General features: G+C 41.9%; 5 protein-coding genes across 11 annotated transcripts; 4 read left to right on the forward strand and 1 right to left on the reverse strand.

The window, feature by feature from the left end:
- Positions 1 to 3915: 3915 nt before the first annotated feature.
- LOC124197306 (26S proteasome non-ATPase regulatory subunit 12-like) lies at positions 3916 to 6045 on the forward strand. The gene is made up of 8 exons (XM_046592684.1): positions 3916 to 4056; positions 4132 to 4327; positions 4391 to 4627; positions 4691 to 4831; positions 4898 to 5034; positions 5106 to 5330; positions 5409 to 5530; positions 5599 to 6045. The coding sequence occupies exons 2-8, from the start codon at positions 4163 to 4165 to the stop codon at positions 5970 to 5972; spliced, it is 1401 nt and encodes a 466-aa protein (XP_046448640.1). The 5' UTR covers positions 3916 to 4056; positions 4132 to 4162; the 3' UTR covers positions 5973 to 6045.
- A 98-nt stretch (positions 6046 to 6143) lies between these two features.
- On the forward strand, positions 6144 to 7294 carry LOC124197309 (pyroglutamyl-peptidase 1-like). The gene is made up of 4 exons (XM_046592689.1): positions 6144 to 6489; positions 6556 to 6875; positions 6962 to 7008; positions 7079 to 7294. Exons 1-4 carry the CDS (start codon positions 6262 to 6264, stop codon positions 7126 to 7128), a joined length of 645 nt encoding a protein of 214 aa, XP_046448645.1. The 5' UTR covers positions 6144 to 6261; the 3' UTR covers positions 7129 to 7294.
- A 53-nt stretch (positions 7295 to 7347) lies between these two features.
- Positions 7348 to 12898, forward strand: LOC124197303 (zinc finger RNA-binding protein-like). 6 transcript variants are annotated; one of them, XM_046592679.1, is made up of 19 exons: positions 7348 to 7506; positions 7860 to 7996; positions 8410 to 8478; positions 8544 to 8549; positions 8619 to 8855; positions 8932 to 9011; positions 9084 to 9191; positions 9260 to 9503; positions 9591 to 9845; positions 9916 to 10006; positions 10073 to 10352; positions 10434 to 10544; positions 10621 to 11088; positions 11182 to 11377; positions 11453 to 11655; positions 11719 to 11851; positions 11919 to 12007; positions 12098 to 12269; positions 12387 to 12898. In XM_046592679.1, the coding sequence occupies exons 1-19, from the start codon at positions 7457 to 7459 to the stop codon at positions 12437 to 12439; spliced, it is 2982 nt and encodes a 993-aa protein (XP_046448635.1). In that variant the 5' UTR covers positions 7348 to 7456; the 3' UTR covers positions 12440 to 12898. The 6 variants fall into 6 exon arrangements, with proteins under 6 accessions (XP_046448635.1, XP_046448636.1, XP_046448633.1 ...); XM_046592680.1 differs by having other exon boundaries at positions 8413 to 8478; XM_046592677.1 differs by having other exon boundaries at positions 8544 to 8855.
- Positions 12899 to 14210: 1312 nt separating this feature from the next.
- LOC124197307 (noggin-2-like) lies at positions 14211 to 23395 on the forward strand. 2 transcript variants are annotated; one of them, XM_046592686.1, is made up of 3 exons: positions 14211 to 14415; positions 19642 to 20002; positions 21317 to 23395. In XM_046592686.1, exons 1-3 carry the CDS (start codon positions 14260 to 14262, stop codon positions 21817 to 21819), a joined length of 1020 nt encoding a protein of 339 aa, XP_046448642.1. In that variant the 5' UTR covers positions 14211 to 14259; the 3' UTR covers positions 21820 to 23395. The 2 variants fall into 2 exon arrangements, with proteins under 2 accessions (XP_046448642.1, XP_046448643.1); XM_046592687.1 differs by lacking the exon at positions 14211 to 14415 and adding an exon at positions 15611 to 16714.
- LOC124197305 (U3 small nucleolar RNA-associated protein 6 homolog) lies at positions 22894 to 25796 on the reverse strand. The gene is made up of 10 exons (XM_046592683.1): positions 25571 to 25796; positions 25377 to 25503; positions 25170 to 25310; positions 24919 to 25101; positions 24619 to 24863; positions 24447 to 24557; positions 24191 to 24383; positions 23678 to 24119; positions 23440 to 23610; positions 22894 to 23206 (listed from the first exon to the last, which is right to left on the reverse strand). The coding sequence occupies exons 1-10, from the start codon at positions 25660 to 25662 to the stop codon at positions 23058 to 23060; spliced, it is 1854 nt and encodes a 617-aa protein (XP_046448639.1). The 5' UTR covers positions 25663 to 25796; the 3' UTR covers positions 22894 to 23057.
- Positions 25797 to 25804: the final 8 nt, after the last annotated feature.

Below are 25804 nucleotides of genomic sequence, written 5' to 3' on the forward strand. Positions count from 1 at the left end.
TCCTTTTATACAACACACTAAATATATAGGCTCCTACATGTTGACACACACACCTTATATAACATTCGGTTTGATATTGTGTTTGTAGACGATTATTTTCGCCCGGGAGCTGCTGCTGCTCTATAATTGAAAATGTTTAACGGCTTCCGCACTCTCTCACTGCTGCGTTATACACCTTTTTTTTTCTTCCGGTATTAAATAAGCGATTGGTATACGTAGTGGAACAGCGCACTTTGTTATATATGTTGTAAAATATAAAAAAATGTCATCCCCTTGGAGCAGAAACATTTTTATTGGCATTAAAAAAAATGAAATAAAATATTGTTATTCCTATAATGTAGTCTCAACAAATTCCTTTTGGGTTTGATATTATTTATCGACAAATAATAAGTGGGGTTGTAGGGGATATATAATAACAAGGACAATGTCCTTACACAGTGGCGGTATCCTACTTTCATGTAACTGCTACTCGGTGACAGCCTACTAACCAATTGATTGAAACTACTTCTCAATTCTTCTACCTTTTCTTACTCGCCTTACTAATTATAAACTAAACCACTTTAAATTCTTTCCTGCTTTTACTACCCACCCCTTACTTAAAAAGTTTTGACCACTTCATTTACGGCATTGGTTTGCCATTCCTACTGATATTATTCGGCACCACTAACCGACCATTTCGATTTTATTTAACTTGGAAAGAAGACTTGATTTATTCGGGAATTGAACCCGGACCTTTGGCGTGGCAGTCTAGTGCCTTACAGGCACGCCACATTGATATATACAAAAGCTACTATCCTAACGAATACTACTTATTCCTTGTAAGTTGTAACCTACTAGTCTAAGGTACTGAATTGTTCACACTACTTATAACAAAAGTACTAAATTTTTGTAAACTACTAGCTATAACCTACATTGCTTTTATTATTGATTACTTTTTAAAATCAAACTACTAACCCTACCTGAACATACTGAATTTTTCAGACTACTAACTAAATCTTTATAAACTGCTGGACCAACCTACTGAACAGAACTATGCCTACTAACAGTTTCACTAGGAATAACGTAAAAAGTAGGCAAATGAATGGTTAGTAGAGAATTTGTACTTAAGCAAGTACAGTAAAATACTGAATTGCGTTTCAGTAGCATATTAGACCCTTTTGAAGGGTACTGAAACTGTTAGGGGTGTGTAGGTACTGGAAATCGTTAAAATAAGCAGTTTAACGCGGCTGTGTAGACGACCCTGAAGTCAGCACCCATTGCGTGATTGTGTGTAGTATAGAGCTTCCGTGCTGTAATGTCCAGTGATTTTTATCCATTGATGTTTTCCAATATTATTCTGTATATGCAGCTTATATGTATTATACAAGAACGAATGGTATTTAGATGACCTTTAGATGACCGACCAAAGTTACTATTTCCATTTTCACGCTGAAGTTTATTTAGCTGAAAGTTGAAATGGCGGATATAGAGGAAGGAATAATAATCTATAGAGCTCGAAGGGACTCGATTGTATATTGTTATATGTATCCGCATCACCTGATTTAATTTGATGATGTTATATCTATATATTTTCCTGCGGGCCATAACTATATGAAACTTGTTAGCTACAAGCATAAGCTCCTGTTTCACGCCTTTTGTTATATATCGACGCGGTTTATATCACTATCTTTTTCCAGGAAATTTCCCGGCAAAAGTGCGGATGTCGTCCATCCGAGACCTTCGGGCGGGTATATAATAATAATATCATACAGCACCTGTTATATATATACGGCGCTGTTGCTGCGCCAACATTTAATGTTATATACTCACACATTATACTGTATACACGTATCAAACACCCGAGTTGATTATTTCTATAAATGTTTTTTATTATTTTATTTTTTATTTTAGTAGATTATTGCGTGATCTACCCGCAATTTTTTAATTTCTGGCGTATACTAAACGGTTTTTATTTCTTAACTTGGTGGGCGACATTCGATCCCAACACCTTGACGAGGAAATTAATTTATCGGATTTATACCCATTTTTGGTTTAAGGGTTTTCCGGTGCGGGGGTAAAAAAACATTTTATTCTATAAAACGAATGGCTTCCGCCTTTTGATGGCCAGTTATTTGCTGGTCTCCTTGAAAATGATGACGTTGCGTAAAACTTAATTGCAGCAGTATAGCACACATAACATTTTTATTTGATATTGAACCCGCAGCAAGGTGATGTTTTGTAACGAAACAAACTAGCCAAAGTTCAATGGGAACGATCGCAAGAGCAAATTTTCTTTCTAAAAGAATAAATCCGGTGAAAATGGATGGACAACTTTGAGCATCGCATATGTAGAGGAGAAACACAATCGGCGCGAAACCGATTAACGTTTGGTATATAATCTTGTACTGCCATTGAACGGGGAATTATTATTAGCATGTTGAAGTTGAACAAATAATAGAACGAGCATCAGAGTTCTAAAACTGCTGTAAGCCGATAATACCCGCGTACTATCGTTGAATTCCTTCGCTTGAAATCGCAGCAGTCGACACTTTGATTTCCCATGACGGAATAAAAATAAATCCGCTTATATACGTATACGTTGCGTGACCAATCAACTGCAAATCTCCGCATGAGTTGGGTGGTTAACAGCTCAACTCGCTGTTGAACAGATTAAATATGGAAACTTTTATTTTTATTTTTTTAAATAATTGATATAGATCCAAATGTTTGAAAGAATTTGATAACTTTTTTAATTTGCTGTTTATTCGGTGGAAAATTGTCTTGGTTCATTTTTAATCGAGTCTAATGGCGAATGGCAAAACTGTTCATTCGGTTATCGCATTACTTTCCGCCTTTCAACTGAAAAAAGACGAATGTCGACTATTTAACACGTTACGCTAATTTTCTAAAATTAAATAGGTTTTCTTGTGAGAGGTTATTATGTAACGACGCGATTGTTCGGCTCATTTTACACTTCATTATTTGCGTGTCATGGAGACCGCTGTTTTGGCATTTGATTCGGCTACAATGTCGTCCGCTCTAATTGAGACGAATTGTTTATCTCCCATTAATTGATTCCACTAAACAGTTAACCAACAATTCCAATCTTGCTATAGTCAAACAAATAAACGAATAAGATATAGTTAAGAATGTTAGTTTGGTTCTGGCAACTGGCCAGAAAATGTTCTTCAACTTTGATTATTTCTTGAATGTCTTCCGAATATCGTTAATCGATTCTCCGAAAGCCATAAGCCCAGCTGTTGTTATTCCCCTTGCTGCAGCTATCCATATCGTGTAAAATTCAGTAGGCTATAGCTATATATTCCAAGAACAATGTCAACTTAAACGGGCCTTTTTTAGATAGCCGATTGCGTGATACCAAATATATTCCCCGGTTCGGTTGGCGTATAGCCTCATAAATGTGACATCATCTTGACAAATAAAAAAACACGAGTCGGCAGATATATAAAGGCACAAAGAAATTGTGTGTGTACATTGTAATAATACAGCAGCAAAGTCAGAAAAAATATATATCCGTCTGATTTTTTTCTTTTCCGGCAGAATTTTTCTATTGGATATAATATTTTTCCAGTCGAATGCACAGCAAGCGAATGTTCGCCGTTGAATAATTCAATCTTCCCATCTCCTTTGTTGGCTCCGTGAACTTTTTCCATTTCCGATTTGAAATCTGTTACTCATTCTATAGCAGCTTCTCTATTTTTTTTTCTCTTATATATCCGAAGTTACGAACGTTATCGTTCGAAAATGATTCCGACTTCTCTTGTCTGTGTCTACCCCGTAAGGCATGGCGATTTTTGTTTGCTTTCTATATAGCCGATCGGATTCACTGGGTTCAATTGATTTGATATTTATTTATTTTTTTTTTACTTTGGATATACAATTTTCGGTCGGGTTCGTGCTCTGTTATTCCGGTTATTATTTTTTTATTTAGCGGAATTCTGTGCGCAACGTCGTACCAACGAAAATATGGCAACGTTGCTTCGAGTTTTATGTCTGCACATGAAGCTCTTGTTCTGTGACATTGCAGAAAGTTGTTAATCAAAACTAGGAATACCGGTACGTAAGTGTTTGACAATTACAATTCACCACACATATTTAACTCGACAATTAAACGTTTGGTTTGCTCTAAAGAGTCTGAAAGGCTTGAAGCGAAAGAAAAGTCATGGCGGAATCAAACACAACCGACGGGGGCCGTATCATCAAGATGGAAGTGGACTACAGTTCGACTTGCGATGAAAAGATACCCATCTGTAAAGCTTTGGCAGCAGAGGGAAAAATTAATGAAGGCTTGGAAATTCTTTATGCTCTTGAGAAGCAGACTAGGACTGTGAGTTGACTTTTTTTTTACGTTTTTGCCGAGTCAATTCATTGTTCATTTCTTTTCCTGCAGGGTGCCGATGCCATCTCCACTGGACGTATCTTGGAAGCTATTGTGCAGCTTTGCTTCGACACCAAGAAGTGGGATCTGCTCAACGAAAATATCATTAGTTTGACCAAAAGAAGGAGCCAGTTGAAAGCAGCTGTTACCAAAATGGTCCAGCAATGCTGCAAATATGTTGACCAGATGCCTACTAAGGAAGTGAAGCTCAAACTGATTGATACCCTCAGAACTGTCACTACTGGAAAGGTTTGACGATAGTTTTTAAAAATTCCATTATGAACTTTTCACATAAGTAAAACATTTTTGCAGATCTATGTTGAGGTGGAACGCGCTCGATTGACTCACATTCTAGCCCAAATGAAGGAAAATGAAGGTGAAGTCACTGAAGCCGCCGACATTCTCCAGGAGCTCCAGGTTGAGACCTACGGATCCATGGAAAAGCGAGAAAAGGTTTGATGAAATTGTAGAATTTCTTTTGGCGAAACGATTCAATTAATTTGTCGATCCTTACTACAGGTCGAGCTCATTCTCGAACAAATGAGGCTTTGTCTCGCAAAGAAAGACTTTATCCGCACGCAGATCATTTCGAAGAAGATCAGCATCAAATTCTTTGAAGAAAAGGACTCGCACGACCTTAAGCTGAAATTTTACAAGTGTGTATTTATTGGATTCTTTTGGCTGTACGAAATGTCTTAATTGATTCCTTTTTTTTCACGTTTTGTAGAATCATGATCGATGTGGACCAGCACGAAGGATCGTATCTTTCCATCTGTAAGCACTACCGGGCCATGTACAACACTGACGTGATCCAGGAGAACGAGGCCGATCGACGCATGATGATGCAACACGCCATCCTTTACCTTTTGTTGAGTCCCTTTGACAACGAACAATCCGATCTCACTCACCGGTTCCTCCAGGAGAAAGTCGTCGACGAAATCCCCAAATACAAGTAACCGACCAAAATGTCATGGAATGCAATTGTTGGCGGAATCTAATCCAATTTGTCTTTGTTTCTTGGCTTTCCCAGGGAACTGCTGCAGTTGTTTATCGCTGCTGAACTCATCCACTGGGGTACTCTCTGCCAGCAGTATGAACAAGTCCTTCGAGTGGGAGACGCTTCAACACCAGCAACTAACGTCTTCACCGTCGGTGAGTTTGAATTGACAATCCATTTTTTGTTTAACAAACGGAGTCGAGTGCTAATAATTTGACAACAGGTACCGAGGAAGGTGAGAAACGCTGGAAGGCCCTCAAGACCCGCGTTGTCGAGTACAATATCCGCATTATGGCCAAGTACTACACCCGTGTGACGATGCAAAGGATGGCGGCTCTCCTTGACTTGTCGGTCGAGGAAACGGAAGAATTTCTCTCCAATTTGGTTTCCAGCAAGACCGTCACCGCCAAGGTGGACCGATTGGACGGCGTTGTTCATTTCCAAACGTCACAAACGCAAGACGTCAATGTCCTACTCAACAATTGGTCAAGTGGCCTCGCCTCGTTGATGGACCTCGTCACCAAAACCAATCACCTCATCAATCGCGAAGAGATGGTTCACCGACACTTGTTGGCCACCAACCCTTCGCAAGAGTGAGGTATCTTTTTTGAAGTACATAACAAACTGTCTGCGCCGATTGATAAATAAAAACAGAATTCTTCGATTTCCATCTGCACTGGTTAATTCGTTTTTTAATTTTAAAATGAGAGAGCGAGTTCGTTCACCTCAATTGTTATTGTTTAACCGGCAACATTGCACCTACCTGTGGCTGTGCGTGAGTTTAGATAAATGTCACGACAGTCACGTCATAACAAGGTTACCTATAATCTTGCAGTATTATTTCTTGGTCGAGTTCTTTGTTCCGTCACACCTGGGTAAAGAAGAAATGGGGTCCAACGAAGAATTTCCCGTGTGCGAAGATACGGTAATAGTGACTGGTTTTGGGCCTTTTGGAGTTCATAAAATTAATTCTAGCATGGAAGCTGTCAAATTGCTACGCGGTTTAGAGGTCGAACGAGAGCTCGGAATCCAATTAGTAACTAAAGAAATTCCAGTTGAATATGATTACGTGAAAAATGAAATTCCAATTTTGTGGCAACTGTATAAACCAAAGGTAATGATATCCATTGACGAGGTGTTTTAGCTTTGAAATTTAATTGTGTTATTCTTCTAAATATAGCTTGTTGTTCATGTCGGAGTCTCTGGTATGGCCCAAGAACTAACTTTGGAGACTCAAGCCTTCAACAGAGGATACGGGTCATTGGACAACACAGGCAACCTCCCTGAAGGTGGTGTGTGTGTTGAAGGATGCCCGGACTATCTAGAATCCTCTATTGACATGAGAACAATTTGCCAAAATATGAACAGCTCTACTTGTGGTGTAGTTTCCTGTGTGTCTACTGATCCAGGCCGTTACCTGTGTGACTACATATTTTATTCATCCCTCCGTGTTGATAAAACCAGAACAGCTTTTGTTCATGTGCCTGTTTTGAACAAACCGTAAGTTGATAGTATTTCAAAAATAGGTAGAGATTGGATTCTAAAGGAGATATCACATTTTAAAATACTTAATTTATTTTTGCTAGGTACTCAGCTATTCAGCTTGCTCAAGGATTGAAATTGGTTATTGCTGGTATGTAATAAAATGCATTTACATTACATGTATAATGCAAATAATGGCACAATATCAATATTTTATATAGAAATGTTGGAACAAGTCCGCAAAAACGACCAGAAGCAAAATCCCGCCTAGATTTCAAAAGTGCTAATCATCGTTCATTAAGAATGAATTTTTCCCCTCTCTTAGACCAAATTAAAGACAGAGTTTACTTAATTTTTGAATAAATGAAAATCCCTATAAATATTTTTTGGGTTATCCGGTGTTTATTAAGTTGAATACACTTTACGAAGTGTAAAAATCTAAAATAATATTTATTTAAAAAAACAAAATAACATTTGTTTGCGTTGAAGCCAATTTAAAGTGATGTGGCACCGCTGCGTAGACGCAGACTAAAGCCGAAAGGCAGACAACTAGTACCAGTCGGCTTTTTTATTGATCGACTCGTTTATTCAACGTAAAAATGGCTGGAAACCCATACTACAATTTCATCCCGGCTGGAAATCAACAAGCGTAAGTAGGGTAATTTTTGTCAATTGGGAATAATTAACGATAGTAAAAGGTAAAGGAAGCTGTCAGGAATCAAATGATTCCACCCATCAGTTGAGTAAGAGTTGCTTGCATGTTTAAAAACGTAATTTTTCTACGGTACATACACATTTCTCGCCAGCAACATGCCGCCATGTTGGTGTTGAATCGCCACCATCGATCATGACGACGGCAAAATTTTGAACCCATTTTTCACCTACGTTGTCTTCATTATGACGAAAATCATAACCTTTTTAATGATCGCTGATGGCCCTAAACAACTAATATGGACGAGTCGTGTATCTCTTTTGGAATTTTGCCGTTCTTATACCACACAGAGCTGGGACGCAAGCGTACGGAGCTTCGGCCGGACCAAGCCCGGGCTATTCCGCCGGTGGCCACTCGGCCCCGGCTGCGGGCCAAACCTCCTACGACACGGCTCATACGGCCTATCCTAACACGGCGGCTTTTGCTGGTTGGTTTCCTATCATTACCATGTTTTTAAAGTAGAATACTACCACTGGTTAAACTCTGAGAATCAAGTTAGAAACAACAACGTTGAATCTGGTCTCCAAGACTAGTTACATGAACCTGACATCTTCAGTAGCCTTAATTTAAATGTGCTCAACTCATCAAGCTCAACAAATTAAACTTGCATTAATCTTTCTCCCCAACTTGAATCATGTGGTAGACGTAAATTTTTGTTGTCGAAGCCTTTGCTTGAAAGCCTTAAGATTACTTAAGTTCTCATTATTTTTTTCACTAGAAGTTTACTGTGTTGTAAAGTGAAGATGCATTTGGGCACTTGCTATATTTGAATTTAATCTCCCTAGCTGACAACTTGTATTTAGTAAAACTTAGGCTACGTAACTAAACAAATTACAATAGCAGGATATTATGGCTTCCCCGCTAAATCAAACTATGAACCATCAAAAAACTATTTCCCGGGACCACCAGGTAAGTGGAATAATTGCTGGCAGCATTGGTTGATCTAAAATACATTCATTTCATGTTTCTCGCAGGACCAGGTAAGCAGGATGGACAAGGAATCCCCCCAGCTCATTATCAAGGCTATGAGGCTGCTTTCTTCAATGCAGCTCATGCTTACCTACATCACCAATCCGGACCTAAAGCACCACAAATGGGTGGAGGAGGCCAAATGTCCGGAAACAAATCCGGTCACGGCGGAGGCGGCGGTGGTGGTGGAGGAGGAGGAGGACAAGGCGGACCTAAAACACGTGGCCGATATTTTGCTGGCGGTTTTAATCAGCGTTGGACCAGCAGTTCTACTCAACAGCTCCATTACTGTGAAGTTTGCAAAATCTCATGTGCAAGTAAGTGATAAAACCATGCGGTTCAATTTACGCACTGTGACGTGAAAATTTACGTTTTGTTTACTATTTTCCCAAGGTCCCCAGACCTACAAAGACCACTTGGACGGACAAAAGCACAAGAAGAAAGAAGCAGCTGTTCGCACAGGACTCCCAATGGTATGCTCAGTTCTTAATGTTTTTCTCATTCAAAATCTGGTAAATGGATTAACCGTTATCTGATTCTTTTAGGTTCCTACCCCACGGACTGGGGCCGCTTTGCACTGCGAACTTTGCAACGTGACTTGCACTTCTTCTGATGCCTATGCAGCTCACATTCGCGGAACAAAGCATCAAAAGGTTGTCGAACTTGACGAAATTGTGAAATATTCCAAGTTGGAACTTATTAGTCTCCTCGAATTTTCTAGGTCGTCAAGCTTCATACTAAACTAGGTAAACCAATTCCACCTGCTGAGCCTCAATTGATTCATTCAAAAGCGACTGGAACCGCAGCAGCCACACCGACTACTTCAGCCGCCGCTGTGACCACTGCACCTGTTGCCACTACCACCACAGCGACCACAACTCCTGCAACAGCGGTACCTACACCGGCTGCTTCAGCAGCGACGGTCGTGAAAGTAGTGGCCGGAACTCCTAAAATCAACTTTCTGGGTAAAGAAAGAAGAAAGACGACTTCATTATTTCCTTTTGAATGTTTGCTCAATTTTTATTCGGTATCCCTTTGTCATGTATGTGCAGGTGGAAACTACTTAAACACGCTTGGCGGGCCGAAAGCTAACGGATCTGAAGAAGCCCCAGCGGCCGCTCCTGTTGCTGTTGCTGCCACGACGACGGCGCCGGTGGCCGTTCAGGCAATCAAGAAAGAGGCTGAAGTGCCAATGACAGCTGCTGCCGCTACAGAAACAGCACAGGCAGTGGTTGCCCAATGGGAAGAAGAGAAGGTGATCCAACCTGTAGGGCAAGATTACGTGGAAGAATTGCGCGGCGGCGACGGTATACTTTTTGAACATTCTTAGTTCGTGCCCGGCCGACAGAAATTGATTCTAGGTATCTCTGATTAAAGGCAAAATAACCGGGTTCAATTGCCGGCTCTGCGATTGTCGCTTCAACGATGTCAATGCCAAGGATATGCATCTGAAAGGCAGACGTCATAGGTAATGATGGAATTAGTCTAAATCGGTGTGTAGATGAAGCTAAACTTTTTGTCCCTACTCTTCAAGGTTAATGTACAAGAAGAAAGTAGACCCCAATTTAGTAGTGGAAGCCAAAGGTTGGCCAGCTCTTCGTCAAAAGAACAAAACGATACCAGGTTGGCAGGAGAGGCGGAAGCCCAACGAAGGGGGTTGGGAAGGCAGTGAAAACTACGAAGAAATGCCACAGGCTCCGTCTGTCATGGAAGATGGAAACCAGCCACGTCCTCCAGCCTATTGGGCCAGCCCTTCACGTGGAGGACTTGGCAGACATGGAGGTCTTTCGATGGGTTTACCACCTCCGCCACAGGTAAGATTTTGCCTCTAGGCAAGACACGTTTTGCTTACGATTGAAGTTTTTAATCTATTTTTTTGTGTATTCGTGCCATAGTATTTCCCTACCGGATCAATGCCGATGGGCCTTCCCAATCCAGCTATGCGTAAACCCGAATCAAATGACGATCGGCATGTCATGGCGAAACATGCGGAAATTTATCCATCGGTATGGAATCATTTTAGAGTTCAATTTTCAAAATAATTCAATTAATCAAATGATTTACGATTCTATTATTATCCAGGAGATGGAATTAGAGGCCATACAGACATTAGTTTCGTATGTCGAACGCTCGTTGAAATTGGTTTCGGATCAGCTGACGCACCAACCCGAAGAAGCGACGAAGACTACTGAGACTCCTCCGCAATCCAGCGCCCTTGCTCAATCGCCTGTTGCAGCCACATCTCCCGCTGTTGCCCCAGCGACGGCCGTTTCTCAGGCTGCCGCCGGTGCCACCACCAATAATCTTGTTCCTCCTGCCGCTCCAGCTACTGCAACTTCGTCTCCGGCGGCCGCTGCAACGACTACGACGGTTTCAAACGGTTCGGCTCAGCCGCAGCGGATGCTGAAGGGCGTCATGAGGGTTGGACTGCTGGCCAAAGGATTACTTTTGAAAGGCGACCGCACCGTTCAGCTGGTCGTACTCTGCTCCCAGCCACCTACTTATCAATTGCTGGACAGAGTTGCCCAAGCTCTGCCGGCCCACCTCTCTGTAAGTAGTCGGTCCATCAATCAAAAGGGAGGAGGAGGGCAAGAGGATAAGGGACTGGCTTGATTATCTGTCTCTCTCTCTCTCGTTATTAAGGTCGTCGCCCCATCAATCACGTTCAACGTGGAAACGCTCCCCAGTGAAGCAGTTGTCATGGTGAAATCGGTCCAGGGTCACGGCCTGCCGGGTGATATTTTGGTCAAGGTTTCTCTGACTTCGCCCGTTGTCAGGGAAGAGCAACTCGCTGCAGCTGCTGCCACCGCTGGCGCCACGAATGGAACGGCTCCTTCTGGTACGTTGTTGCTCTTGATGTGACTATTTGATTCGTCGGTGCATTAGTGATGATTTGAATTGTGCCCGTTTCCAGGCAACGACGTTGATATGAATGACGTCGCCACGATCAAGGAAGGTCGTCTCAACACGAAAGATTGCCTGCACTCGCTGGCGCTGCTGCGTCGAGCCAAATGGTTCCAGGCCAGAGCCAATACGCTCCAAAATTGCGTCCTAGTAATCAGGGTCATGAGGGATTTCTGTCAGCGTTCGCCCGTCTGGTCGAATCTTGATCTCTGGGTAAACATTTGTTGTTGCCCCAATCGATTTGTCTCAAATTGAATTTCAATTATGCATTTGAAGGCAATAGAATTAATTGTGGAACGAGCCACGTTCAGTGCCGGCACTCCGCTGTCTCCAGGCGACGCCCTCCGCCGAGTATTCGAGACGCTCTCTGCTGGTATTTTGCTAAGCACCAATGAAGGATGGGGTCCAGGTAAATCAAACAAGTTACGTTGAAATGTTCATTCCAAATAGTTGATCTTTACGTGGAAAATGTCAAGGTATCGGCGATCCGTGCGAGAAAGACGCCATCGACGTTTGTGGCAATTTGAGCGCACAAGAACGCGAAGACATGACGGCCTCTGCCCAGGTAAATAAATAACAACGCCGATCGAATGTCTATTTCCGAAATTGAATTTGTATTGATTTTTGTCCCGCGTGTGTGTTTACCCGATTGCAGCAAGCGTTGCGTCAAATCGCCTTCCGCCAAATATTCAAAGTACTTGGAATGGCCAAGCCGCTTTCATCGGGATCGCGCAGCTTCAACAAGGCCTCGACGGCCGCCGGTGGTCCATCACCCGGCAAGAAGCGACCGCGTGAAAACTCGACGAGTGACGCTGTCAGTCCCGAAGGTAATGCCAATCCAAATTTGGAATTTTAAATTTAAAAAACAAACAAAAACTAACCAAGTTTTGAAGAGAAAATCAAAAAAATAACGCTGTTTCCATGTCTTGTTTACCACCGAGCAGGCGAAGTTCCAACAGATCTGAAGAAGGAGAAGATTGAAGGCCAAGACGCTTAAAAATAGAAAAAATAAAATTTCAAAAAGATTCAATGTTTCGGTGAAAAACAAACAAGAAACGCAGATCCCCCTCATTGGCCAATCGTCAATTCATTGTCTCTTTTTTAAAAAATAATAATAATAATTGATTAATTATTTTTTTTTTGTCTTAATTCCTTTCTCTCATTTGAAATACCTCCCCATCCCTTTTTTACCCACCTTCCCTTGGTATTGTTTGTTTCTCCCTTTGATTGTTTTCCTCCCAAATTTTTTTTTTAATGCAAAGAAATTCTTTGGTTTAACACAGGCAAAAAACAAAACAAAAACAAAAGTGACAGTGAGAGAAAAAGTGAAACATCCCAATTTTGTTCCCTCCCCAACTCCTGTTTTTCATCCTTTTACCTCTCTCATAGTATTTGATCGTGTTGAATAAAATGATTTGGCTGTCATCAACCAAAAGCAGCCAAGAAAAAACAAAAACGCAAAAAGAAAATGTCAAACTGGTGTCGCGTGGAAAAACTCTTCGGCACATCTCGTCCGGCGGCGTGTGTGTGTGTACGTCTGTTGTCGCCTTTTCCTCTTCCATCCCTTATTTTTTTTCTTCTTCTTCTTCCCCACTCCTGAAAATGACACGCAAAGAGCATCGATGAAGGGCGTCCTGTGAAAGCGACTCGTTCTGATTGAACCTGGAACTTTGCCTTCGTGCGTCACGGAACGAAAACATTTGCCAAAGTCCATAATCCGTAAACTTTTCCTGGATCCAGGAAGAAGAAGAAGAAGAAGAAAAATCTCTTCTAGGAAGTGATAGTAGTAGTAGTCCTACTACTCTTACTCTACTACGAGAGGTCAAGTCTGGCGGAATAGAAATGGAGGCAAAAGTTTTCGTTTTGGACGCGGAGAAAAGAGATTGTATTGAAATGGCCCGTTTTTGAATAACTTGAGAGCACAGGAGAAGAAGAATATATCTATCGCCTCGCTTGGTGATGTTCACAGCTCGTATTCCGCCGGCCATCCATTTGGGCAGGGGGCAATGGTGAGTCTCCAGCTGAGCGAATATTGACACGATCCATCGTAGTATAGATGGAATTGGTAGTATGTATTTTTTTTTTCTTCTAACTTCCTTCGTAGTAAACACCGTCGTAGTAGTAGTAGTAGTATTGGTTGTAGTAGAGACGTAGTAGTAGTCGTCTGAACGCCAAAAGTGTTGTCCAATTTGTTATCCGTGTTTTGTGTTTTGTTTTGTGTCTCTTTAGGGAGATGGCAGTTTGGTTCCATTTTTCTTTTGCTGCCGAGTTTTCATCCGTCGGTGTCGTTGCCAACACGGATGTGCATCCACTCTTGGCCCAAATCGGATGGCGTCAGTTTGATTCCACTTTTTTTCTAACTTCCGTCTTTTTCGCACCAATTTTTGGATGGAAGTTCCTTTTTTTTCCGTGCAAGTGCGGAAAAACACAGACTCGCTTAACTTTTTGATCCGGGCCCGCCGCAACAAAAATTGGGGAGTTTCCCCAGCAACAATTTGAAGAGAAGAAAAAAAAGTGGAGCTGTTCAATCTTTTCACTTTTTGGCAGCAATGGCGAAACCGATAAGGCGACGAAAGATTAGGCTAAAGAAGATGCCGCCAGCAGCAGCAGCAGCAGCCGACAAGATTTCCTCAAACTCAATTAGCTCCAGTGGGTATGATCTTATTTAATTCCTTTTTTTGTTTTTTTATTGCCATGGTTTATTTTTGTTGGGTTTCCTCGTTGACGGACGAAACAAAAAACTTTTTTAGTTTTTATTTTATTTTGTGTGTCGCGGATATTAAAAAAAAAGAAAAAGTTGATACTTTGTTTTTTCAAATGATTTATGCAGAAAAACGGGATAAAAGGAGAAGCTTCGATCGCTTGTGCCAGACAAACAGATCGGCGCTGAAAAACTTTGGACGAAAAGAAAAAGTGTGTGTCGATCGTCGTCCGATGATTCATCGTCTTAAACTCCAAATATTGTATAGTAGAGTACGTATATACCCCTTTTTTTCTTTATTATTATTCTCATCATCATCGTCGTCCTCGGGTTTTGTTTCTTTTCCACGAGAAGTTCAATCGATCTTGTTGATCTTTTAGTCCACCAAGTGTCGACATTTTCTCTCTCTCTCTCGAGATGTTTCAACCAAAAGTTTGGAGGGCAAATGTTGAAAATTCTCATCCGGTTGCGCCCAGCACCAACCGCGACCAGTAGAGAGCGTATTTATTTTATTGCGGAGTCTGCCGTGTTGTTCAAATATTCATTCATGACCTAGAAGATTGTTTCTTTTAGAACTCTCGACGAATGATTTGGTTCTGAAATGGGAAAACAGAACATTTTCTGGTAGTCCATTAATGAAATGATTCAACTTTTTTTTTGCGACTGATTTCCCTTTTAAATATTTACGGACAGACTTGTGCGTGTTCCTTTTTTTTTGTTTCTTGGTATTGGGGTATTTTTATCGGTCGATCGGGAATAAATATATCCCCGGGAGTATATTAACTAGACGCGAAGGGATCGAACGTTTGCGATCGACCGGCTTCTCCCAGTTATTTATGCAATGGACGGACGACGACTGTCTGTGCTGAAACTTTCAATATTTTATTTTATTCGAATAAGGATAGCCGAATAATTGCGATAGTATTATTTGTCTACTTGGAAATAATCTTGGAAGAAAAATCTTAAACTGAACTGGCTGGTTTTTTTTTTGTATAAACAAGACACATTTCCCATTATCCCGATGTCGACCGCTCGGGAATATCCCTTACAAACCGAGAGAGTTCCGTTCCGGTTCGACTTCCGGATAGTGTGTTTGTTCTTGTTTGGGTGCGTGAACACTCGCCATCCGAAGATCAAAACGTTTTTCTCTTTTTTATGTACACATTGGGGTGAGTGACGTCAATTTGCTTTGTGTTTCTCTATTCCCTTTTTTGACTTTGATATCGAGTCGACTAACTAACCCGAACCGAACACGATTGTCGAATGTTTTCTCAGCGGGTTGTGTATCGTAATAACGGTGTTTGATTGTTGAAAACGGCCGTGTGTGTGTTTTAAAAGGCTATCAATAGCTGCCGACTGTTGTTTAGTAGTCGTTCTTTTTATTTTTGAATCTACCGCCGATCGATCTTTATACACATCTGGTTGTTTGTTGGAATCCAGTTCAGACTCGACTAGAATCAAAAGATATTTTTGATGTTAAAAAAATGTCTTAAATAATAAATAATACGAGGGCGCGAAGATTTGAATTCCTCTGGGCTCGACCGGAGACTTCAATCGATTAAAATTCTATTAAAAAAACATCTAATCATAATTTTCACCTTTTTTTTTTCTTCTTTTCGGTCTTCTGGCGCGGCCGGAACGCGATTTTTCTTCCCTGGATCCCCCCTCTTCAGAAACTGTTGAGAATAAAGAGGGTGGCATCTAGAAAGAAGAAGGGAAGGAGGGATGAGGTGGTTTATTGAGAGATAAAGACGGGCCGGAGAGTTTTTCTTCTTCTTCTTTGGGTGGTACAAGAAGAAGTTTCTTTTTTGGCTCTGGGTCTCTATTGTATTACACGGAAGAGAGCTTAGAGCGAAAATGCTGGGCTACAACAGTCCAGGGAGGGTGAGAGTCTCGTATAGTTCCAGGGAGATGTATATATGCATGTCTATATCTATCTATCTCTTTCTATCCATCTAATATAAAAGAAGAGGGTGGTTTTATAAGCGGGCGGCCCGTCGACAATTTTCTTTTCTCAAGATAACCCCCTCCTCTTACTAACCCCCCACCACCACCCACCGTCCACCCCACACCGTGCCCACCGAAAAGTCACAAAGTCCTGCCCACTTTTCCATCACAAAAACCGGATACGAGGCACGACGCAAGCGCATACGAAGCTCAGCTACTACAAAGTTCCACTACTACCGTGTCAGCTCCTCATACGACTCGCCAGAGTCAGTCAGACTACTGTCAACCCCCCCCCGCCCGATCCGTGCTGCTCCCCCCTTCTGTGTGTTTGAAGAAGATCAAACAAACAAAACCAAAAAATCTTGTAACCGAATCCAATTTGTATTTTCCCGCATCTTTTTATCGTGCAGACGTCCACCACCTTTTTTCGGGCCGCAGTCGCATCCGCCGCAGAGGTTTGAATCGATCGGTTAAAGTGATGTAACAAGAAGAAAAATTAACAATTATTTGAATCGCCCGCCGAGAAAAAAGAAACAAAACAAAAACACTCTATAAAACCAACCAACCGTGTCGTCTTCTAGTGAATGTAGTTTGCATCTGGGCCCCTCAATCATCCATCAAAAGGTAATTATGATTTCTTTTGATTTTATTAGTGTCTGGCTATTAGTAGAACATTTAGTGGAGACATTTGTGTCCGTGTCAGCCCACCTCCCTCCTCCTCCTCCTTTTTCTTTTTATGTCAAAGGAAAAAGAAAAAAAATGTTTGAAACCAACACCTTTTCGGAGATCAGCATCCCAAGTGTCCCATCATTTATTGGAGGGGAGAACGTGTGAAAACTGTGACGAACGTGTCAACCTTTTTATTTTTTCTTTTTCTTTTCCCCAAAAATACTTCTCACCTTCGCTTTTTCACCATTTCAATAAGAGAAGAGCGACTCTCTCTATACGGGGCTAATTGTATTGTTGTTGAATGTGTGGCATTCCTCTCTCTCTCTACGCCGCTCTCTCTCTCTAGAATTCCTATTGTGCGCTATGGAATGACACCCTTTTTCGGGGGGTCCTTCGAAACATATTTTTCAATAGACACGGAAGAAGGAAAGAAGAAGAAAAAGGGTGGCGGTGCTGCTGTGAAGGAATTTTTTTTAACTTTTTCTTTTTTTTCCAAGGGATTTGACTTTGGGAAATGGATCACTTCCTCTTCTTTCTTTTCGGGATCCCAACACTATTTTTTTTTAGTGGGAGCGTATCGGTCCCCACAGCACGTTTCACAATAAGCACATTTTTGGTTTTGTTTGGTCGAGACAGCCAAGCTCTCTGATACAAACAATAACACAAGTCGTGGCAGATATTTTATTTCCCCCTTTTTTTGTGTTTGTGTGTGTGTCCACCCTTCGATGAAGAGAGTAGCGGACTCCTTGTTGGTCATTTTTCCACACAAACGGGCTGGATCGATTGGCAGAAGAGAGGGAGAGAAAAGAGAAAACCCAAAGTCTTTCAGTCATCCCCCTAGCAGTAGTAGTAGTCGTCGTAGTATATATCTATTTCCTCCTGCTCGATATTGTCTACATCTAGACTTGTGTTATATTGATAAAAGCTTTTTTCTCCTTCTCTCTCCCCCTCGCTCTCAACTTCTGTTTGTCCTATTAATCCGCCAGGGTCCGAAACTCCCCCCTCTCTCTTACTCAACTATATATATCATCCATTTAGAAGATGAGAAAGATCCTGGGTCACCCCCGACAGCGCTCCTAACACATAAAAGAAGGAAAAACGTGTCAAACTGTATGCGTGTGCAAGAGAGAGAGGCCCCCCACCAACTGGTATTGAGACATCAGGGATAAAGATTTAGCGAGTTAGATCATCTTCCTTTTTTTTGATGATGTTGTTATTGTGTATATGTGCGGCCCCCCAGAAATATTCTTCCATACAAAAATGGAAAAAAGAAAAGGAAAAACCGTGGAGGGATCAGGAGCTTTGCTCACTTGCGGAGGGGAGTCTTGTTTGGTTGTCCGTCTCATCGATCATCATCTCGATTGCATACGAAGTAAAAACAAGAATCCCCCCCCCCCCCCATATTCCTCCCCAGAAGAAAAAAAAAGAAAGGAGGAGAGAGAGAAAGATGCGCATCTATCGCTAAAAGTGATCCCAAATGATGAGTTATAGATGCACTCTATTACATAGCGACGAACGGGAACGATGATTATTTATTTGTTTTGTATTAGGAGAAAGAGAGAAAGAAGGAACACAAACAGAAAAAAGGGACAACAAAATAGAAAACGACGACGAAGACGACTTACTACTCCGGCGCAATCCAAATGATGTAAAGAGGAAAGTGGGATCTTCCCTCCTTTCACTATAAATATAAAGCCTCCCCCCCCCCCCGAAGCTATATAGCCGTTTAAAAGGATTCTCTTTTTTAAAAAAATATTTTGCGATGAAACAAGGAGCTCCTCTTTTTGTCTTTTTTGGTTCGATGCTAATCCACACGACGCCCCACTTTTTTCTTGTCCTATCCGCCACAAACACTCAGACATGGACTGGATGAGGGCCGCGCATATAGAAGGAAGAAGAAGAAAAAAAGGAGGGATGATGCTCCTGATGATGCCTAGGGGCTCTTTATAGTGCATAACATTGGAGTAGGAGCAGACTTTTGTGTGTGTGTGTGTGTCCAGGGGTCGGATAGGAGCTCCTCCCAAGGATTGTCCTCTCTTTTACATCAGGTCACCGACATGTTGTAGGATCTCCATCTCATTTCCTGAAACATACAAGGAGCTTGATATAAGGAGCCGAATTGTGTTTTTTCCCCCTTCCCTTTCTCAGGAGCCTTGGAGAAAGAAAAAAGGAGAGAGGAGCCAATCTATATCGATGGTCGTATCCATTTTTCATGTGAGGAGGGATAGTAACACTACCCCCCTTTTTCCAAAAAAATAGGAGGCTAGACTAGGAGCAACAACATCAAGAGACCGAAAAGAAGGAGATGCAGGAAGTCAAAAAAAGAGGGAGGAGATATGGCAGAAGAGGGTGGTCTCTCTCCTTCTTTTCTCTTCGACATCGGCGATGAGCTCCTTCCTGATTGAATCCTATTTATATATTTATACTACACACACAAGAATCTATAACGTAGACTCGGCTCCTATTGTTGTGTGTTCCAAAAGAAGAAAAACCCAGCGCTCGCTCCGGGGTCCGCCGGAACACGATCCGGAAATGGGGAAACGAAAAACCTCCTTTTCTTCCTCTTCTTCTTCTCCTTCTTATTCTTAGTTTGTAGATAAGGAAATTTCCTTTTAACCCAAAAGATATCAAATCAAATGAGATCGTCACAGCGGAATAATTCCGCTTTTCCTTGTGTGTGTGTGTCATTTGATTTTTGAATTGCTAATCGAATCACGTTGTTTGTTTATTATTTCGAGAAAAAAGAATGATGAAACATTGTCTGGTGATGGTCCGTCTGACGATGTGACAATGAAAAATCGGGACCTGATCAGCCGGGCAAGGAAGGGGGGAAGACATTGATAATTGATTATTGATTTCGTGTTGATGGTTTCGATTGGCAGATGATGAGAAGAGCAGCAGGAACTAGCGCCGTCGTTGCAGCAGCCGACCGACGTCGTCGACATGGTGGCGGCTCCTTTCCCGCTTTAATGCTGGGCATGACCGTCGTTGTCGTCGCCGCCGTTCTGGCGACATCTCCCGGCTCCTTGTTGCTACCAGGAGCCTCAGCCGCCGTCCAGACGACCGTCAAAAACGTCCAGCAACAGCAGCAGCAGCAGCAACAACTACGTGTCAAACCGCAGCCGTCGTCGTCTGTCGCTTCTTCCGGCCTTCCGGTTCCGGATCTTCTAGAATCACCCGACGCCAAATACGACCCCAAACCCAAAGATATCGACGCCGCCGCCCTCAGACTCAGACTCAAAGGTTAGTGTCTCATTTGATTGAATTAAATTTAAAAGCCAAAAAACCCAATTCGATCAATTCAAAGACACGGCCGTCGTCCGTCCGTCCGTCTCCTCTTCCTAGTTGCGATCCGGTTTCGACCGACAGGGCCGATATCGAAATCGATGATTCAGCCATTTTCCGTTTAGTTTTTCTGACGTCAATCACGCACTTGGGAGGAATAGGAGCGCGGCGGACGGGTGGCCGGTTGTGTATTTTCTCACGCCAAAATGTCGTACACGTGAACACCGTCCAAGGATATCGTCGGTTGCCCTGGGTCACCGAGTCTATAGATTTTTTCTCTTCAATTATTTGTCTCTTCTTTTTTAAATGCGCCATATCGGCGCTACATTATGCATCGCATGTAACTAGACTCGGAAAGTTGTTGTTTTTTTTAGCTGACTTGTCTATGTGGATGGATATCCATCAAATCCATGTTGTCTATTTATAGTTTTAGTATTCTTTCTTTTTTGTTTCTCCCCTACCACCGCCGCCGGTTGACAACGATGGGGCCGATTCTGGTTGGGTGGGAAAAGGCGATTATGGATGGATGGGGCGGATGGATGGATGGATGGGGTTGGCTCCTTTTTTTATCGCTTAATACTTCACTTTGCTGCCTCGTCGCTATTATGTAGATAAAAGTAGTCGAGTATAGAAGAAGAAGAAGAAGCCAGTCGTACATGGGCAATCGAGGAGCCAATCCCGGTCCGGGAGCGGACAACAACCTCGCTCCTTGCTATATAACAGAAAGAAAAAAAGGGAAAAAGAAAAAAAGAAGAAGAACCTCTTATAGACTTGTTTATACCAGACATATCAGAAACTATATTCGGCTGTTGCTGTGCGGAGGTGCACGCCAATGGTGGCCACAGTCTACTACTTCCGACTCGGATACACGTAAACTGTTTGGATTCATTTTTCTGGAATGAAAACGACAACGATGATGATTAGAGGCTGGTGACGATTGGAAGGGGAAATCCCCTGAAATGTTCAAACTGGAGAGGAAATGATTTACGAGCCGAACGGGGCCTACAATGACGCTGTCGGATTACGGTCACGTTTGAAATGAAAAGGGAAAAGAAAAAAAAAAGCCCAAATTCGAATTTGATGAAATTCTAATTCCGTAATATAATAGAGACGTGAGCACGGCCAAAGAGCCCTGCATTAATGTTAATCCAACGGTCGAACTGATCGGCACGTTTTCGACTCCCCTCGAAATTGTTTTCTAGGCCAATAAAAAAATAAGAAAATTTAGGTTTTGACTAACTTTTTATTTTTCATCTTTTTGTGTTGTTGTAGATCATTTCGACGGACGATTTATGTCGATTGGACAGCCCAAGGAAGCCATTCTGTACCCGAACGGCACGGCCGAATACCCGGTCCGCTACAACAACAATTTGTCGCCCTCGAGGCGCAACGTCCCCGGCCGCTCAAAGTGGAACCTCGGCTCGCTGCAGCTGCCGGACGGCAGCCGAGTGCGGACGCGCCTGTCGCGCAAAGTCCGCAAGAAGTTGGAGAAATTCCTCTGGCTCTACACTCAATGCCCCGTCATTTACCGGTGGAAGGATCTCGGTTCGCGCTACTGGCCCCGCTGGATCAAACAGGGACGATGCCACGCCAACCAGTCGTGCTCCTTCCCACCGGGAATGACCTGCCGCGCCTCCGAAGAGCGTGAAGTCGTCATTTTGCGCTGGCACTGCCAGTACTGGGATCCGCCCCGCTTCTGCAAATGGATCCCGCTCCATTACCCGATCGTTCGGCAGTGCACCTGCGGCTGCTCGGCCACGAAATCCATCAATTGAATCTCCTTTTTTAACTCTCTCTCTCTCTATCTATCTCTGATTTTGAATTTCCCGCGACAACATATTTTGAAAACTCCCCTCAACGATTGGACGCAACATTTTCTAAAAAAGAAGGAAAAAACCAAAACGAAACTTTTTATCAAATAATCAAATGCCAGCTATAATACTCATTGCACATGCACAACCCCCCCCCCCCAAGTAACAGTTGCATTCCCACTTTGACAACGTAAAAAAAAAAAAATCAATCACAACCCAAAAAAGACAACAATTGGCATTCCACAATTTCTCTCCCCTCCACCAGTCTGCTGCTGCTGCCCACCACGACAAAAAAAAAATAAAATCTAAAAAAAAAGGAAAGAACAAAATAGAAGCCCGTCCATTGAAAAAAGAAAATGTGGCTGACGTTTTGATACGCACAAAAGAAGAAAATCTTTTCGCAAATTTTTGTTCTCCCCAAACTATTATTATCCTATTATTCCCCCCTCCCCAGCCCGCTGTCAATCGAAAATTTGTAATCGAAAGCGCACACATATTTCTAACCAGTATTTTTTGGTCCCCTTTTTTCCCCTTCATCACCTTAATATTATTATATAACTTTTTAATTGAATTCAGTAACGATCCTATTTTGATGACAATTGATATATGATAATAGTCGGCAATAATCCACCCCCCAATATGTCTCTGTGTGTTGTGTGTGTAGCTATATATATATGATATACATATGAAAAGGAGAGAAAAGAAAAAAAAATTAGGGTTTGTGGGATTTTTCTCCCGGCCGTTTGAAACCTCCCGCCCTTTCTCTCCTCCCGCAGTATTATTTTTACACCCCCAAAAAAACAGCATTGAAAAACGCACACGCTCTAATCTTTTTTTTTTTAAACATGCTTTTACTCGAGCTATACTATCTTTATAACGATTTTTACCGCCCCGTCAGAGCAAAATTTGAAACAAAAACAAAATTATAAAAAAAAAAATGTTCAAATCTTGTGTGCCGCATTTAAATCTCGCTGTAAATAATGAGGGGAAGAAGGGAAAAAAAATTAACATGCTCGTTACTAGACAGACACGCAACAATGTCGAGACGATATTTTGTAATCCAGCCATAGTCGTGATTTTTTTTGTATCTCCACTTGTCACAAGGGGGTAGAGGGAGGGAAGGAGATTTGGGTTTGTGGAGGCAAAGAAGAAAAAGTTAATTTTTTTTTTGTCGACAACTGTGTTAAGAGTTGACTGCGGAGTCAAGCTTGCAGTTGGAGCAGCGTGTACTGAACGAGGAACTCGTCCGAGAGCGTTCGATCGAGCGTCATTTTGGCCCGGTGGTGCAAGTTACCCACCCGAGTCGGGTCGCCGCGTTCCAATTCGAATCGGATGAAGCGAAGCCAGATTTCTATCAAAAGGCAACAAAAGAAGAAATTTTTAAAAAATTCATTGGAATGTGTGTGAAAAAATAAAAAAAAGTTGATTAAGGAAATTCGACATGTAAACGGATCTCATGTGATGGCTTTGTAACTCCATTTCCTATCCCCCACCCCCAACCCATCATTTGGAATATAACGTTTTACATGTTGTGTAAAAAGTTTTGGTCTTTGATTTTTTACTTTAGTTTTAAAAAATGCATACCTGTATTCTTTTGGCCAAAGTACATGGCGGCTTTCTCGTAGACTTGCCGGAGAAATTCCAGGTCAGGGTGAGACTCGTTGAGCTCCACCTGAATCATTTTGTAGTGAAAGTCCAGCACGAGAGGTGGAAGCGCTGCCTGGGATTGATACAATTTTCGGGCTTCGTCTCGGCCTGTAAAGAAATAAGAAACAGAATTGTTGACACTAAAGTCATTATCGTAAAAATAATAAATGTAAACCTTTCTGAGTTGCAATCCAGTTGAGATAAAGAGGTTTGAAATGATTTCCGACCGGAGGCTCAACAGAGAGCGCTTTCTGGTAGAGGTTTTCGACTGTTTGTAGAGCCTCAGCATTATCATTGCACAAGGCTTCGTAATGTTGGATTGCCGTCTCCCAAACGGGAATCGAATCGGCTGTAGATCCCAGGGCTTTGATCGCTTCCCAGAAAAGAGCCGGAAGTTCAACAAAAACAGCTGCTGATTTTTCATCATCACCAGCTGGAGGCAATTCGTCGGATTCTCCAGTGTCAATCTGGAAGAGAGGCTCCTCTTCCTTTTGTTCGAGCTCCGCCTTCAATGATTTCACCCACAGCGTGGCATTCTTGGGAAACTGACGCACAGCCTCAGCCAAAACCGATTTCAATTGGTAGCCGGACAAAGGATCATTCTCCATCATGCCTATCTGTATTCCAACACAAAATTATGAATAAATTACGTAAATTTTAAATAAACAATTATTTTTTTCCGTTTTACCCAGTCAGTGAGTTGTTCGTCTGACAATTTTTCGTTCATGAGCGCACGATGACAAAGGTGATGAATTCTTTGACGGATTTTGGGTCTGATGATTTCATTCTGGAACAAGAAAAAGAGCGTGTCGACAAACAGTTGCCACATTTTCGGCGTGTCAATGCGCTCGATAGCTTCTTCGTAAGTAGAGCAACACAACCTAAATCACAATAACGAATTAGCATCTTTAACTGATGATAAACGGATATTTCACTTGACTTACTCTATCCTATCTTTCAGCTTCACATCCTTATCAGTGGACACCTTTTCGAGCGTGTTTCTGGCTACAGTATCCCAAGTGATTTCGTCTTCGCTGTGTTCGACTTTCATATCGCTACAAAATGAAAGTGTAGAAGCTTAAAAATTTAAAGAGTAATAAATGGAAATCAACTTACGAGAGGATCGTTTGCCGAAGTTGAAAAGTGAAATCAAAATCTTTGACCACGGCAAGGAAAGGCAGAAGGTCAGAAGCCGATTTTACAGCATTCTTGGCGTCGTTGTAAAACAAGATAGCAAGTTGTCCCTCAAGAATGCTATTCGTCTCTTCTTCACCCTCTGGCAAATCAGCTTCACAGCTGAGGCCTAGAACTTCTCTCCTTTTCCGTAGTCGGTCTGCTTCAAGGAGTTCGAGACGAAAAGCCTGTCACAAAAGTATTTAGAATTTTATTATTAGGGAACGTATATGAACATGTTACCTCCGTGTACAACTGGATGCTTTCAGGATGAAATCTCAACGCTCTCAAAAGCAAACCTCGGCCGTTTGCGGCAGAGCCATTATCTTCAAACTCCCATTTGGCAGCCATAATCCACAGTGAGGGGTCATTGCTTTTCATGGCAAGCAGCCTGACAAATATTCTGGTTATGCTGCTATTCCATTTCTTTATTGGACAAAAGAATAATAATTATGGTGATTCAGTTATAATGAAAATGTGTAAAGCTTATTTACCATCCGCTTGCAAAACTCAATGTGAGATAACCAAATTTTCAAATCAGTCGGGAAACGAGCTGTAGCATACATAAACATTTTGTTTATCCTGTTGGCAATGGCATAATCAATCTCTGGTTTCTTGAACTGGTAACCAATTTTCTGGAAGTAAACATAATTGTTTTAGTGTCTTGTGACAACTTTACTGTTTAAACTATACTGCCATACATTTCGTCTTATTCTGACTAGTGTCAGTAAATTGATTTCATACTGTATGTATTTGAGAAAATCTTCCTTCATTTTAGTATGTTTCTGGAGCTTATATTCAAAATCTCGACGCTTTTTCACTATCGCTCTAAAATTTAAATGGTTTTAGTAATTAGCATCAACACGTAATAATCACAAACTTCTTTCTGTCATACTTAATTTCTTGATCGTTGAATAATTCCACTCTCTGCATCTGCTCCAGCTCTGGGAGCATTTCCTCAAGTCTTAAATCCACAAATTCCGCCATGATTAAAGTATTTACGTTTCAAATTTACTTCAAACACAGAGAAGAATTAACGAAGAACAAACTGTTCCAAATTTCAAACACGTGTGTTTTCAGACAGAGAGAACATCGTCTGCTTGCATCAATCCAAGCGCATTTCGTTGTA

This window comes from Daphnia pulex, chromosome 7 (assembly GCF_021134715.1).
Source record: "Daphnia pulex isolate KAP4 chromosome 7, ASM2113471v1".
NCBI lineage: Eukaryota > Metazoa > Arthropoda > Branchiopoda > Diplostraca > Daphniidae > Daphnia > Daphnia pulex.

Excerpts from the sequence above, each read along its gene's own strand:
- LOC124197307 (XM_046592686.1), top strand. The coding sequence starts at position 14,260 with ATGATTTATGCAGAAAAACGGGATAAAAGGAGAAGCTTCGATCGCTTG. Across the intron at positions 14,416-19,641 it reads TCCAAATATTGTATAGTAGA|ATGATGAGAAGAGCAGCAGG; the intron begins GTACGTATATAC and ends TTCGATTGGCAG. Across the intron at positions 20,003-21,316 it reads CCTCAGACTCAGACTCAAAG|ATCATTTCGACGGACGATTT; the intron begins GTTAGTGTCTCA and ends GTGTTGTTGTAG.
- LOC124197305 (XM_046592683.1), bottom strand. The coding sequence starts at position 25,662 with ATGGCGGAATTTGTGGATTTAAGACTTGAGGAAATGCTCCCAGAGCTG. Across the intron at positions 24,120-24,190 it reads ACGAACAACTCACTGACTGG|ATAGGCATGATGGAGAATGA; the intron begins GTAAAACGGAAA and ends GTTGGAATACAG. Across the intron at positions 23,207-23,439 it reads CTTTGGCCAAAAGAATACAG|AAATCTGGCTTCGCTTCATC; the intron begins GTATGCATTTTT and ends GCCTTTTGATAG.
- LOC124197306 (XM_046592684.1), top strand. The coding sequence starts at position 4,163 with ATGGCGGAATCAAACACAACCGACGGGGGCCGTATCATCAAGATGGAA. Across the intron at positions 4,328-4,390 it reads TTGAGAAGCAGACTAGGACT|GGTGCCGATGCCATCTCCAC; the intron begins GTGAGTTGACTT and ends CTTTTCCTGCAG. Across the intron at positions 4,628-4,690 it reads GAACTGTCACTACTGGAAAG|ATCTATGTTGAGGTGGAACG; the intron begins GTTTGACGATAG and ends ACATTTTTGCAG.
- LOC124197303 (XM_046592677.1), top strand. The coding sequence starts at position 7,457 with ATGGCTGGAAACCCATACTACAATTTCATCCCGGCTGGAAATCAACAA. Across the intron at positions 11,378-11,452 it reads GAATGGAACGGCTCCTTCTG|GCAACGACGTTGATATGAAT; the intron begins GTACGTTGTTGC and ends GCCCGTTTCCAG. Across the intron at positions 12,270-12,386 it reads TGACGCTGTCAGTCCCGAAG|GCGAAGTTCCAACAGATCTG; the intron begins GTAATGCCAATC and ends ACCACCGAGCAG.
- LOC124197309 (XM_046592689.1), top strand. The coding sequence starts at position 6,262 with ATGGGGTCCAACGAAGAATTTCCCGTGTGCGAAGATACGGTAATAGTG. Across the intron at positions 6,490-6,555 it reads GGCAACTGTATAAACCAAAG|CTTGTTGTTCATGTCGGAGT; the intron begins GTAATGATATCC and ends TTCTAAATATAG. Across the intron at positions 6,876-6,961 it reads GTGCCTGTTTTGAACAAACC|GTACTCAGCTATTCAGCTTG; the intron begins GTAAGTTGATAG and ends TATTTTTGCTAG.